This window comes from Bombyx mandarina, chromosome 12, assembly GCF_030267445.1.
Source record: "Bombyx mandarina strain Sakado chromosome 12, ASM3026744v2".
Taxonomy (NCBI): Eukaryota; Metazoa; Arthropoda; class Insecta; order Lepidoptera; family Bombycidae; genus Bombyx; species Bombyx mandarina.
The window spans coordinates 5,823,345-5,836,490 of NC_143219.1; the positions used below are offsets into that span (position 1 = coordinate 5,823,345).

At 35.7% G+C, this 13,146-nt stretch overlaps 1 protein-coding gene across 2 annotated transcripts in view; it reads left to right on the forward strand.

The window, feature by feature from the left end:
* The window catches only part of Ask1 (apoptotic signal-regulating kinase 1), a 30,172-nt gene that overhangs the window by 506 nt on the left and 16,520 nt on the right, over positions 1-13,146 (forward strand). For both annotated transcript variants that reach the window (XM_028182210.2, XM_028182211.2), the window contains exons 3-13: positions 1,041-1,235; positions 4,948-5,117; positions 7,063-7,341; positions 7,991-8,161; positions 8,624-8,736; positions 9,417-9,618; positions 10,290-10,398; positions 10,920-11,089; positions 11,339-11,519; positions 12,210-12,410; positions 12,708-12,858. In XM_028182210.2, the coding sequence (XP_028038011.2) occupies positions 1,041-1,235; positions 4,948-5,117; positions 7,063-7,341; positions 7,991-8,161; positions 8,624-8,736; positions 9,417-9,618; positions 10,290-10,398; positions 10,920-11,089; positions 11,339-11,519; positions 12,210-12,410; positions 12,708-12,858 (1,942 nt within the window). The remainder of the gene's footprint in view (positions 1-1,040; positions 1,236-4,947; positions 5,118-7,062; positions 7,342-7,990; positions 8,162-8,623; positions 8,737-9,416; positions 9,619-10,289; positions 10,399-10,919; positions 11,090-11,338; positions 11,520-12,209; positions 12,411-12,707; positions 12,859-13,146) is intronic.

The window sequence follows — 13,146 nt, forward strand, 5'->3', positions numbered from 1 at the left end:
TGTAGGTAGATAACAGGATTGTCTAAGATCAAACATAATTACGTATCAAAATCAAACATTAAGCGATAAGTAACCATTAATTACTCTAAAAAACATATACATATGTGAAATGCAATAGCTAGAGACTTAAAACATTAAATAAAAAATATGTGCAGTTGCCAAAACTACAACTGATATTACCTTGAAATCTTTAAGCTATCTTCGCCAAACCAAAACATACTTCGAATAGAACATTTTAGTTTTATTTTGTAAACATACTAAACATGATAAAATATATAAACAAAACTTTGTTCACTTTGATTTGACTGTCACGTCCAGATGTAATATCATTAGTTAGACATTTATGTTGCGGCTTGGACTGTCTAGAAACTGAATTAAACTGAAATCACAGATTGTTTGAATTCCTTGGTTTGATACAGTATATTCTATTGGGAGGGTTTGGGATGATCCTGTTACCTTTGATTTACTACCTACTATCAAGTAGAATGTTTCCGTAGCTTCTGCAAACCACTGTTCATAAATTTATAGTTGTATTGATTATTGTGTCTGACTTAAAAAAAAGGAATTTCCATAACATTTATGACCATGTCTTATTCAAATACTTGGAGACTATCACAATGGCTCAGCTATTACTATTGTCCGTGAGTGAAGTTGATAACTTTCCATCACACATGTATGTGTTCTAAGATTAAAAAGAAAATGGAATTTCAGAATTACTATTTTTCTCTGAACTTGACTCCTTTTGGAATCAACAGAAGAATTTTGTTTTGCATTGTATTTTATTATTTCAAGTTTATCAATAACAAACTAAATATAGTAGGGACTTTCCGTTTATACCGAAAGCAAACTGAAATCACGAGAATAACAATGACATTTATATCTTTTAAAATAATGATTCCCAAATTATTCCAAACGGGGAATGATATAAGTCTTAAAATAGTTTATGAATAACATCAACTAACTAATATTATCACACATAAATTTATGAACCGTATTTTAGAAAGAATCTATAAAATATTAAATCAGATATTCCTTTGCAGTTTGAAAAGCTAGACTTTGGTGAAACAAACGTTCTGGACACATTCTACAATGCCGATGTTGCTCTCGTGGACCTTAGCGTGCAACTGCAGCAGAGTTCGCTGCTGTATCACCTCGGTGTGCGTGAAAGCTTCGATATGAAGGAAAATGTTTTATTATACAATGATGTTGATCCAGACTCCACTTTACGGCTTAAGGTATGCCATTCTATACCTACAAATGCTTAAATTTATTCCAACAATATCTTTTCAACAACAAACTCTTTAACAAACACAAATATGATAATTTGATTTTAACTGTAGTGATTATTGTTTGTGTGTGGGTTTCTTTAGCTTAATGATCACAATATATTGTGTCTTAGTGGAAATTTCACCAGTGTCTCCCGTAATTCCTCCAAGTAATCAACGGTCCCACCGTTTAGTCTGGGACTAAGCGAATAACCGACTGCCTGATTTCAACCCTCTCTAATTCACTCTATTTTTATGAGACTTTGGTCTCCCTTGACTTATCACAGTAATGTTTATTATATGGGCATAAGTAGTGGAACTTCAAATCTAGACCATAAAACAAGGGTAATAAGAAATTACATTACACAACCTAAGTTCATTGTTCACCAGAAAAACTAAATTAAAGTAACATTTGACTGGTGGTAGGACCTCTTGTGAGTCCGCACAGGTAGGTACCACCACCCCGCCTATTTCTGCCGTGAAGCAGTAATGCGTTTCGGTTTGAAGAGTGGGGTAGCCGTTGTAACTATACTGAGACCTTAGAACTTATATCTCAAGGTGGGTGGCGCATTTGCGTTGTAAATGTATATGGGCTCCAGTGACCACTTAACACCAGGTGGGCTGTGAGCTCGTCTACCCATCTAAGAAAAAAATAAAAAAATATCTTTCCCATGACAATATAAATAAATCACTTTCAATGCCTTGAGGACGTCTGCCAACGTATTCCAATAGTCATTACTCTCAATTTGTCAAATTGTCCTGCCCCTGTCCCCAATCATACTACAATGACGGCACAAATACTGTATATAATTGAATTACCGCTTAGCTCCTAGATTATGGTGCATCAATGTAGGTATAATATTTTTATATGCTTAGCTTTTCACGAAGAAAAAAACCTGTTGTTCTACTATAATATTTTCTTTATTGCTTAGATGGGTGGACGAGCTCACAGCCCACTTGGTGTTAAGTGGTTACTGGAGCCCATAAACATCTACAACTTAAATGCGCCACTCACCTTGAGATATAAGTTCTAAGATCTCAGTACAGTTACAACGGCTGCCCCACCCTTCAAACCGAAACGCATTACTTAAATAAAGTTACTTTGATAAATGAACTTTTCACTTTGAACGGCTGCTATCTAGGATACCTAATTAACACGTGAACGACTCCTACGATGAAGTAAACAACATCGTATAATAAAAATCAAACCCGCAATTTTTTTTATTTTGGGATTACATATTTGATATGTCGTCTTATGACCCCGAAAGCGTACAACCCTAACTATTTCTGTCGCGAAGCCGTAATGAGTCCTTGTTAGATGGGTAAGGTAGTCGTTGTACTATACAACGGAGACAGTGTACTTAGTGCGAGCTTTTTAACGTTCTCGATAGCGTAAAAGTTAACTCCTATTTGTATAGTGTTGAAACGTTTGTCTACGTTTGCTCCTAGGGGCTCTGCTCCAACTGCATACAAATTTGAGTTAACTTTTACGCAATAGAGAACGTTAAAAAACTCGCACTAAACACACATCTCGTATCTCGAAGTGGATAGCGGCATTTACGTAATGTTGTCTATAGACTCCGGTTACTAACTAACACCAGTTGGGCCGTGAGCTCATTCACACAACTAAGAAATAATAGTAAAAATATCTCTTGTTTTGTAGAACATCACAAATATTGCCGAAATTCAAATTTATAAGCTTCCCGGATACCGATATCGTCTTCCATTGAATTTTCAATTTAAAATGCGGATTATATTGCTCGTTTATTTTACTGCACCCTAAAAAATAAACAATATTATCGTAATTAAGACACAAATCTTAATTAATAATAATAATAAGCAATCCGAGATAAATTACACACGGTCATCTAGATCTTAAGCAGGATTCTATATATTATGGGAACCAGACTTACTTATATATATTTGAGACTTATATTTATATACTTTTAAATACATACATAGAGATATTAAGCACCCAGATAAAGAGCAAACTCGACTCTTAATGTAGTAGAATAAGTTTTCATGTACATTTGTCCTTTTAGTGAACAGAAAAAATACAATGTTCTAATGATGTTGAGAAATAAACTAATTCCCTGTTGACCGCAGATAACATAATATGTACTAATGTTGTGGGAAAAACCAGTCCAACAATAGTAATGCTGTAATAAATGAAAGTATAATAAATAAGTTATTAATACACTAATGCTTATTTAATATATAAAATACCCAGCGAAGTGACGTTAAAATCTTATAAAAAGGTATTATGTTTTAGTTTTAAAGTTTTAGCTGTTCTAAATTAGATGGGAGATCCAATCTCTGTTCCAGAGCTCATATCTAAACTCGCTAATAATTTGACAGTAAGTCAGGACGGTGTTAAATATCGGAAGGCTATACGCTCGAATAATTCACACATACCTAGTGAACTCTTCCCGACTAGTAAAGAAACCACGCGTTTTTATCAAATAAATAAGTAGATTGTTAGACGTGCTCATGATCTTGGTTAATAGAGATTTTTTTTAAGTAATACTCTAAGAAATAACATGATACCAAAATCATTTATGTGGATCATGACAGCCACCTCCAGATTAGTTTACAGTCCGACTAACTGAAATTGGTGCTCATCCAGGGACCATTTTACCCCTATCATGAGGTAAAGAGATACTGAATTCCCCAGTCATGGTATTTTCGAATGGTACTAATATAATGTGCTCTTTTTCAAACGAATTATGCGAGGAATTTTAGCGATAGGCTTGGCAGAGTGATAGCGTATGCTCCTCCTCCTCCCTGCGTCGTTAATCCTCAATGCTGAGGGTCGTTGCCTCCTTTAATAACTTTCTCATGGATTTTTCTGCGCCAGCCTTAGCATCGTAGACTGAAGTGTTGAGAGAAGAGTGTATCGTACTTACGATCAAGTAGATCTCTGGTTCGTTTGAGGTATTTAGTTAAAAAATCTGGGTATAGGTGCATTACATAATATGTTATTGTCCGTTTTATCTCGTTACCAATAGTGTTGAACATGAAGTATTTGAAGTACCCAAGAACCTTGTCAAGAACTCGCTGCGTCTTAATGATCAGTAGCATAGTGTAACGAGGGTTAATTCAAATCCCGGAAACAGAAACTACTATTCCCAATTAAATATATACTCAACAAAAGCTCACGAATCACTTGCAGGATGATAGGATAACATCGTCCTATAAAAATCAAGTTTACAAATTTTTTAAATTGCGTCGTAGGCCGCTTATAATATGTTCCCACGGTTAGGTACCACCACCCTTTAGCCGTAAAACAGTCATTCGCAGTAGTTTGGCGACAGTCAAGAATTAGGTTTCCGGTGTGTGACGGCATCCAAATTGTGGCCTCTAAAGGCTCCGGTAAACACAGAACAACAGATGAAATCAGTCCATGCATTAAAAAAAAAGGTTTCCTTGCTAAATGTATATACATATTACTTAACGTATATAATAATAATGTAGCATAGCATGTTCAAACTTCACTAACTTTGTTATGCATCTAGAAGAAGAAATTGAACATGTGTTGTTTATTTCATTTTTAAAAAATGTAATAAAACTTACGCTTTTATAACACAGCTGTTTGATTTTCGTCTTGATAGGTGGTAAATAAGCCAAGACATGTAATTAATATATCTAAGTAAGGGTTGGATTACGTCCGTTATTATTACAGATCTCGCTGCCGAATTTTTTATTCGTATCCTATAAGTTGACGGACGTCGGAACATGCGTGACGACAAATCCGGCGGCCACTAAATTCAAAGGGGAAGACTCTGCCGATCCGAAACAACATTTGACTTTGCGATTGAAGAACATCCTACAGGATGTCGAGGTTCAAACAAAGTAAGTAAACAAAGCTTTTTCTGCTAGATGTCGTCACAATGCATGTTTAATTTAACTAGTGGTCCCGCAGTAGTCGAAATTCGACTATAATTAATTGAAATTATAAGTTTGAACATTATTAAAGTTCTATCGTCAAAGACTACTATACTTCTTTATTCACAGATTTCGCCAAGACCACACTATAGACAAATAATATTAAAGATAAACAATAATCCAATTCTCAATTTGACCACAGGCTTTAAGCAATAACAAAAGTTTGACAATAAACAGAGTGTGTATCTGTGTGTCAAATACACGGTAGTGTGTGTGTATGTTATTTTGTATTGATTTGATTTAATGTATGTATTATTAACGCATCATTTAAAAAAAATATTAGCTTTCTGCTCTCATTCTCTATATTCTCTAAAAGTGTGGGAAATTTCATACTCCTCCGTCCGCGCAATTTTCGTACAAAGGGATACAAAGTTTTTGCTTCACCTATTAATATATAGATTTATTTTACATTTTCACGCCTAAAGTCAACCTTAAGAATTGTGCGTCCTTTGCCTCATTATAAGAGGCACTAGTTTGAGGAGCTAATAGATCTAGACTTCTCAATCATTAGATAATTATGTAACATATCACTCTTTAAAAAAATTTAAAAACGATATCAACTGTAATGTGTTATAGATATATCTGTGCCATGTCCTTTTATTAGTATAAAGTTTCATTAAACAATTCATTAATAAAATTTAGTCGTAATGTCGATGCTCCAAGAAAAAGACAATACATGAATATTTATAAAAACAAAACTAAAAAAATAAATTTTTTGCACGTAGTTTCGGCTATAAACTAGTTATAGCCGGGACTTATTACAAATATTTCGACCTCATGTCACAATGTGGGTCACAATTAACCAGTAAATAACCTTGTTCACGAATTTAAAGCAAACAATAAGAAATTACGCATTTTAAAAATATAAAAGAATATTTCATTATAAAAAAAGGCTTATTATTATTAATGATGATCAATAAGCCGTTGGATACAAAACGATCACGTTTGTTTGAATTGCAACAGTAATTTTCAAACGTATAACACATGTTTACTTTGAAAGAATCGCGAATGTTTTTGTTTTGTACGACCGTGTATAATGACTAACGCGTCCAATTAAATTGTTGGTATTTTATATTTAGTTGATTATTTCGACCTCTAAGCTTAAAGTCATCTCAGCTAATGAGCCAGAAGACAGTGGTTAAGGGCTTTTAATATTTAAACGAATTGAAACACGGCTTAAATTTTTGTACATTTGAATTTTATTGTGAAAATTTAAAACATTATGTACACTATTCGTGTGTGTGTTTTTTGTGTAGATATAAAGTTTTTCGATGTGTAGAACACATCTGGCATGTTAAAAAGTTACCGAAGACATCAATCTCTAACTAGACATGAGGTCTTAATGTCAATAAGAGCCGCCTCAGACTTGGAATTGCTGTGAAATGCTTATACTACCTTTGGGGGGTAGGAATGAGGATTACTATAGAATAGATAGGGTTTGACTAACGTTTGACTGGAAAGTATGTAATACCTCCGGGTAGGAATGACATACTTAATAGATTTATATTATAATGCATTATTACGCCACCCACCTTTGAGATGTGAGCTTTAAGTCTCAATTTTTACATTACAACGGCTGCCCCACCCTTCAAACCGAAACGCATTACTGCTTCACGGCAGAAATAGGCAGGGTACCCACCCGCGCGGACTCACAATACGTCCTACCACCAGTAATTACACAAATTATGATTTTGCGGGTTTGATTTTTACTACACGATGTTATTCCTTCAGCGTGGAAGTCGATCGAGAACGTTTGTTAAGTACGTCTTTCATTAGAAAAATTGGTACCCGCCTTCGGGATTCAAACACCAATACATCGCAGTACTTTCAATGTCTCAATGGAAAATTCCAGAGCTCATCTACAGGAGAAATTCCTTTCGGATCTTCGCAAGGCCCGCGAAACGTACAGCGGCCTGGAGCTCGCGAATGTTCTGCACGCGATGCGCCGGAGACTAGACGATCCGGCGGTGCTGTCCGGGGACACGATACTGAACATGCTGATATCGTACCGGGAGATCCAGGACTACGACGCGATCGTTCAAGTCGTCGACGATCTGAAAACGATAATGAATCGAAAAAATTACGTCAACATGCCCATTATTAGGTTCCTGTACGCTTTCGCTATGAACAGGTGGGTTTGTGACATTGTTTATTTTGTTTGGCGTATTTTATTTGTGTTGACGCTTTGTTGTTCCATGACCTTTCTATAGAACATTTGGTTTGTTCAATGCTGTACATAATTTAACACGTCGACTGCCGTGTAGGTCACCGGTGCCCTACGCGGCGCACTGAAGTAAATATGTCGATTTCTGTTAGCAAGCGCCTGGATTGTCTAACTTTGCCTTATTTTGTTTGTTAATGTATGTTTTAGTCTTTTAGGTCTCATATAAATAGATTATTTGTCAGCATCGTTCGGATTCACCTTTACTAGAGTCTAGTAGATATTCCGGGGTCTTAGTAAGAAGATCGAAGAGAGAGATCGACATAATTACTTCAGTGCGCCACGTAGGGCACCGGTGACCTAAATGGCAGTCATGTGTTACGAATTGTTTTTGTTAAAAAAAAAACCTACTTTATTTTTGTACTGTTAGTGTATAGCGTAACTTTTTTATCTTCGAAAAATTGCCTCATACATAATTAGAAAGAACTTTTTTATTGATAGACAATTTCTATATAATAGTATTACCGACCCGTGCACAGCGTAATTTAATGCCAATATGCTATATATATGTAAAAAAATTTTTTTTTCCTTTAAATATAAACTATAATATATTTTCCAGACGCAACAAAGAAGGCGACAGAGAAAATGCCCTGAAAGTGTGCGTCAAAGCTTTGGATAAGAAGGAAAACCGATTCCCAGATATGCTTTGTCTTTGCGGACGTATATATAAAGATAAGTTCGTTGAATCTCAACATACAGACAAGGAGAGTTTGAATAGCGCTATACACTGGTGAGAAATTGTAAAATTAATTATAACACATATACTGTTACGACATTCGTGAATATAGTACGTCATATAAGGCATTACTGTGCCCATCTTAAATGAAGAGCACGAATGACCTCGAGCAATTATATTTGTTTATCCACAATCTATACTAATATAAAAATCTATAGTGGTTTTTACGGATGTTCCGTTATAACTACTGAGCCATACATCCGATTGACTTGAAACTTGGTATCCATGTAGAAAATACACGTACTTAGTGGATAGGCTAATATTTATATGAGTGTTGGACTCCCTAATAATAATGACAATAAATAATAATGTTAATTTTAAATGCCCAGCGAAGCGGACGAATACGGCTAGTTACTTATAATATCAAACAGTAAAAGGAAAGTTAGCTTTGTATACTGTTGATTTCCTAAAAAAATCTGCTGCACCTTAGTAAAATTTAATGTATTCTATTTCAAGGTATAGACAGGGTTTCGAAGTTCAGCCGAATGAGTATGCGGGCATCAATTTGGCGACGTTGCTCGTCATCGCGGGCAATGACTTCAAAAATTCCCAAGAACTTCAGCACATCGGTAATGCGTTTTATTTTTTTCGATAAGCGAACTCTCGGGTCACACTACAGCGTAAATGTTCAGATACCGTCAATTTTGTGGCCTCAAGTCGAAGTCTAAATTGCATTGACAGCACAATTAGTCTGCAAATAGATATTCGCCTTATGACAAAACAATGGCACTTACTCGTGTGGCCTCAAAACACGCCCTACGAATATTGTACAATAATAGACGTGGTCATGGACAATGTCAATACTGCAAACTGTGAGGCCTAGAGTAGAAGTCTGAATTATATTAGAACGTTTTTTTTAAAGTAAGCTTTATAAAATCCAAAAGTATATTATTACTCACCTAAGAAGAAATGTGTGACTTTCCGATTAACTTAAATACAACATAAACGAGTGTTATGACGCCGGGAGCGATTTTTCTATCATGTAAATAAGCAAGGATGTATTTAGAAGATTTGTTTTCCAAATTAATCTGTTTTTTTAGTTAGATTTCGCCCTCCGCCTTTTTAAACATATACTTACTTACTACTAATATATTTTTTTTTATTCCTACCTATGCTGATAGCCTTGAGAGGCTATTAATATATATATATTCAATGTACTTTCGCTCGGTCATCAGTCAAATTTGTTAATACAATTAGTAATTAATCTAAAAACACTGACCGGAAACATAAAATCCCATGTTTTTTTCAGGAATGGTACTAAATCATCTGATCGGAAAGAAGGGTAGCTTGTCATCTCTGAAAGACTATTGGGACGTGGCCACGTTCTTCGAAATATCAGTGCTGGCTCAAGACTACGTGAAAGCCATACAGGCAGCCGAATGCATGTTCAAGTTGAAACCGCCTAATTGGTATCTCAAGTCGACTATAGGCAACATTGAACTAATAAACAGGTATCATTCACACAATCCTAAATAATTTACTCGTTTAAAACTTTTGAAGGAACCATTTGACGACTGGTGGTAGGACCTCTTGTGAGTCCGCACGGGTAGATACCATCACCCTGCCTATTTCTGCCGTGAAGCAGTAATGCGTTTCGGTTTGAAGGGCGGGGCAGCCGTTGTAACTAAACTTGAGACCTTAGAACTTATATCTCAAGGTGGGTGGCGCATTTACGTTTTAGATGTATATGGGCTCCGGTAACCACTTAACTCCAGGTGGGCTGTGAACTCGTACCCCAATCTAAGCAATAAAAAAAATGTACCTTTGAAGATGCAAATTATTTTGAATAACCTATATTTCGTACGCGGAGCTGTATAAATGTGTTTTTTCAAAAGCTAGATATCCAAGTCGCGATGATGTGGTCGAGTCCGTAAAACAACGTGTAGTTATAGAATCTGCATTGTACGATTTCTTTGATTCCGGTTCTCTCGGTTGCTATTTGTATTCCATTGCGTCTTGCGTCCAAAACATTGTTCCGTGAAATTCTTTGCGTGGCATTTCTCACTCCATAATATTTATTTATGATCCTTCAAAATTATTAAATATTTCAAAAATCCTTTAAAATATAAAGTAAACAAACATTTTTTTTTAATTTTATGTGAATTTTTATTTTGTCTTACAGATTTAGAAAAACGGAAGAGACATCGCCGGAGCAACAAGTTTTTTCCTTCTGGATGGAATATTTTGTAGAGGCCACAAAGAGCAGCTGCGAGAATATAATTAGATTTCCAGTGAGTGTCCAGATCTTCCTACAAGTGTTCAACTGACTTCATCTATGAAATTATTATACTCTATTTTATTGCTTAGATGGGTAGACTACTTCACGATCCACCTGGCATTAAATGGTTATCACAACTCATAAATATTAACATCGCAAATGCCGCCACTCAACTTGATCATGAGCTCTAAGTCTCAGTTTTACAGTACAACAGTTGTAGTAAAAAAAAATCTGGTTACCGCCCTCACCGAACCCGTCGCTTGCGACGAAGGGTTCGACGAGTGAATTAATCCATAGACACAGCCCACTGAGTTTCTCGCCGGATCTTCTCAGTGGGTCGCGTTTCCGATCCAGTGGTAGATTCTGCGAAGCACTGATCTTGCGAGCGCCAGTGTTAGCAACACTCCCGGTTTGAGCCTCGTGAGCTCACCTACACGTCAAGGAGAAGCTGAAATAGCCCCTTAAGGCTATCAGTATATGTAGGATTAAAAAAAGTTTTTTTTTTTTTTTTTATGTAATTACAATTTATTTTAGGTAGTAATACTGGAAACAACGAAGATATACATGCCGTCGTACGTAAATGTGAACATGGGTGCCGAACAGAAGTCTATTGAAATACTGAACCTCTGCCTCGACGCCATGCACGGTCAGTGCAGACAAGTGCACCGATGGTTGTTCACCTCTGACATGATACGCAGCTACAGGTATTACAAACTTTTGTTATTTTTAATTAAATTTAAATAAATTATTGATTATTATTTTAAATTTTTTAATTTATTATTATTTCAAATAAAAAAATTCATCAAAACGCTCAAAAATAACTTCAAACAATGGCGTTAATTACTTTGACAACTGACATTCATTTCTTGGTTATTTAAAAAATATTTTTCTTTTTATTAAGGATACTTCTCAAAACCTTCATTAGTAAAAAAAAACAATTTGTATGATTCCAGTTTATACAAAAGAGACGAAAGATGCCTGTTCTTGTACGTGAGCGAGAATTCAGATGATTTTCAAATTTTCTTACCGTCCCAAGCATGTAGGCAACATTTACACGACCTCTTGGGCGAACTAACAGCTGACCATGAGAAAGTCACCGATTTGGACACAAGCGTTATGCAGGATCAGCTAAAGGTGACTGTTAACAATAAAATGCTAGTAGATTTAATTAAAATGTAAAGATTTTCATGATATTTCAATGCTTAAAATAATATTATCATTCAAAACATCGTCGATGTCTTAAGTTGAGCTTTAGGTAGAGCGGTAGCTCTAGTTAATATATGTACTGAGTTAATAATGATTTGTAAAGTTATACGACCTGTAATGGCAGATTCTTCTCAATGATGAGACTGCGTGGCGAATCGATAGTATAATAATTTAAAAACGCCTCTGAAGGCTTACTCAATATTTAAAAAAATGTTGTTTCCTTTGAGTTAATAGACTTTTGCACCGGACCCGTCGTTTTGGTAAATCTTGAGGGAGGCCATTGTGTAGTACGACATCTTTCTGACATTATTTAAAATACACTAGCTAAATAAAACAAGTCATAAGCGAATCTTAGACATAATTAAAACTAAATGAAAACTAACATAATTAAATATTTGCATTTTTAATCTTAATTGTCTTTAATTTTCACTATTTTATTTCTGATGTTTCGCCGTATACTTTACGGTTTTTAACTTTAAGTCATAAGATGATTATCGACAAATGTTGAAGTGAATTTTTTTCACATTAAATTTCACATTTTTGTTTTGTCGACGACGCATTTAATTAATTTAGTTTATAGGAATTGAGCATGACAATAAGGTCGCATTTCGTTTTCAGTTCGAATACGAGTTAGACGACAACAATAAACGCGTGGTGCTCGGCAAAGGAACGTACGGCGTCGTCTACGCGGCCAGAGACCTCAACACGCAAGTACGGATAGCAGTGAAGGAAATACCCGAAAAGAATTTGGGCGATGTTCAGCCATTACACGAGGAGATACTGTTGCACTCACAGCTGCGACATCGGAACATAGTGCAGGTGTGTAGGCGCCGTTTTATTCGTAAACTTTTACTGGTAGTAGAATCTCTTGTGGTCCGCGCGGGTGGAGAATTGAGAATTGAGAAACAGACAATGTTTATCACTGAAATAAAAATATACGTACAGTTATAGGATATATAAATTAAAACGGCCAGTAAAGCTCGATTATATTTTTATTCATTGTAAGCTTTCGTCATAATCATAATATCTCTCGTTAACAATTGTTGATGCATCATTAAATAATAATAAAATGTATTGTGGTAATTTTTTATTGGTTAACATGAAAATATTTTTCAGTACTTAGGTTCAATATCAGAAGACAATTACTTCAAAATATTCATGGAACAAGTGCCGGGAGGCTCGCTGTCAGCTCTGTTAAGATCGAAATGGGGGCCGTTGAAGGAAAATGAGGCCACCATAGCGTACTATACCAAACAAATACTTGAAGGTTAGTAGTACATTGCATAATATAAAAAACATAGCGGTTTTTTTTATTGCTTAGATGGGTGGAGGAGCTCACATCCCACCTGGTGTTAAGCGGTTACTGCAGCTCATCGACATCTACAACGAAAATGCGCCACCCACCTTGAGATGTAAGTTCTAAGGTCTCAGTATATTTACAACGGTTGCCCCACCCTTCAAACCGAAACGCATTACTGCTTCACGGCAGAAATAGGCGGGGTGGTGGTATCTACCCGTGCAGACTCACGAGAGGTCCTACCACCAGCGTAGATAT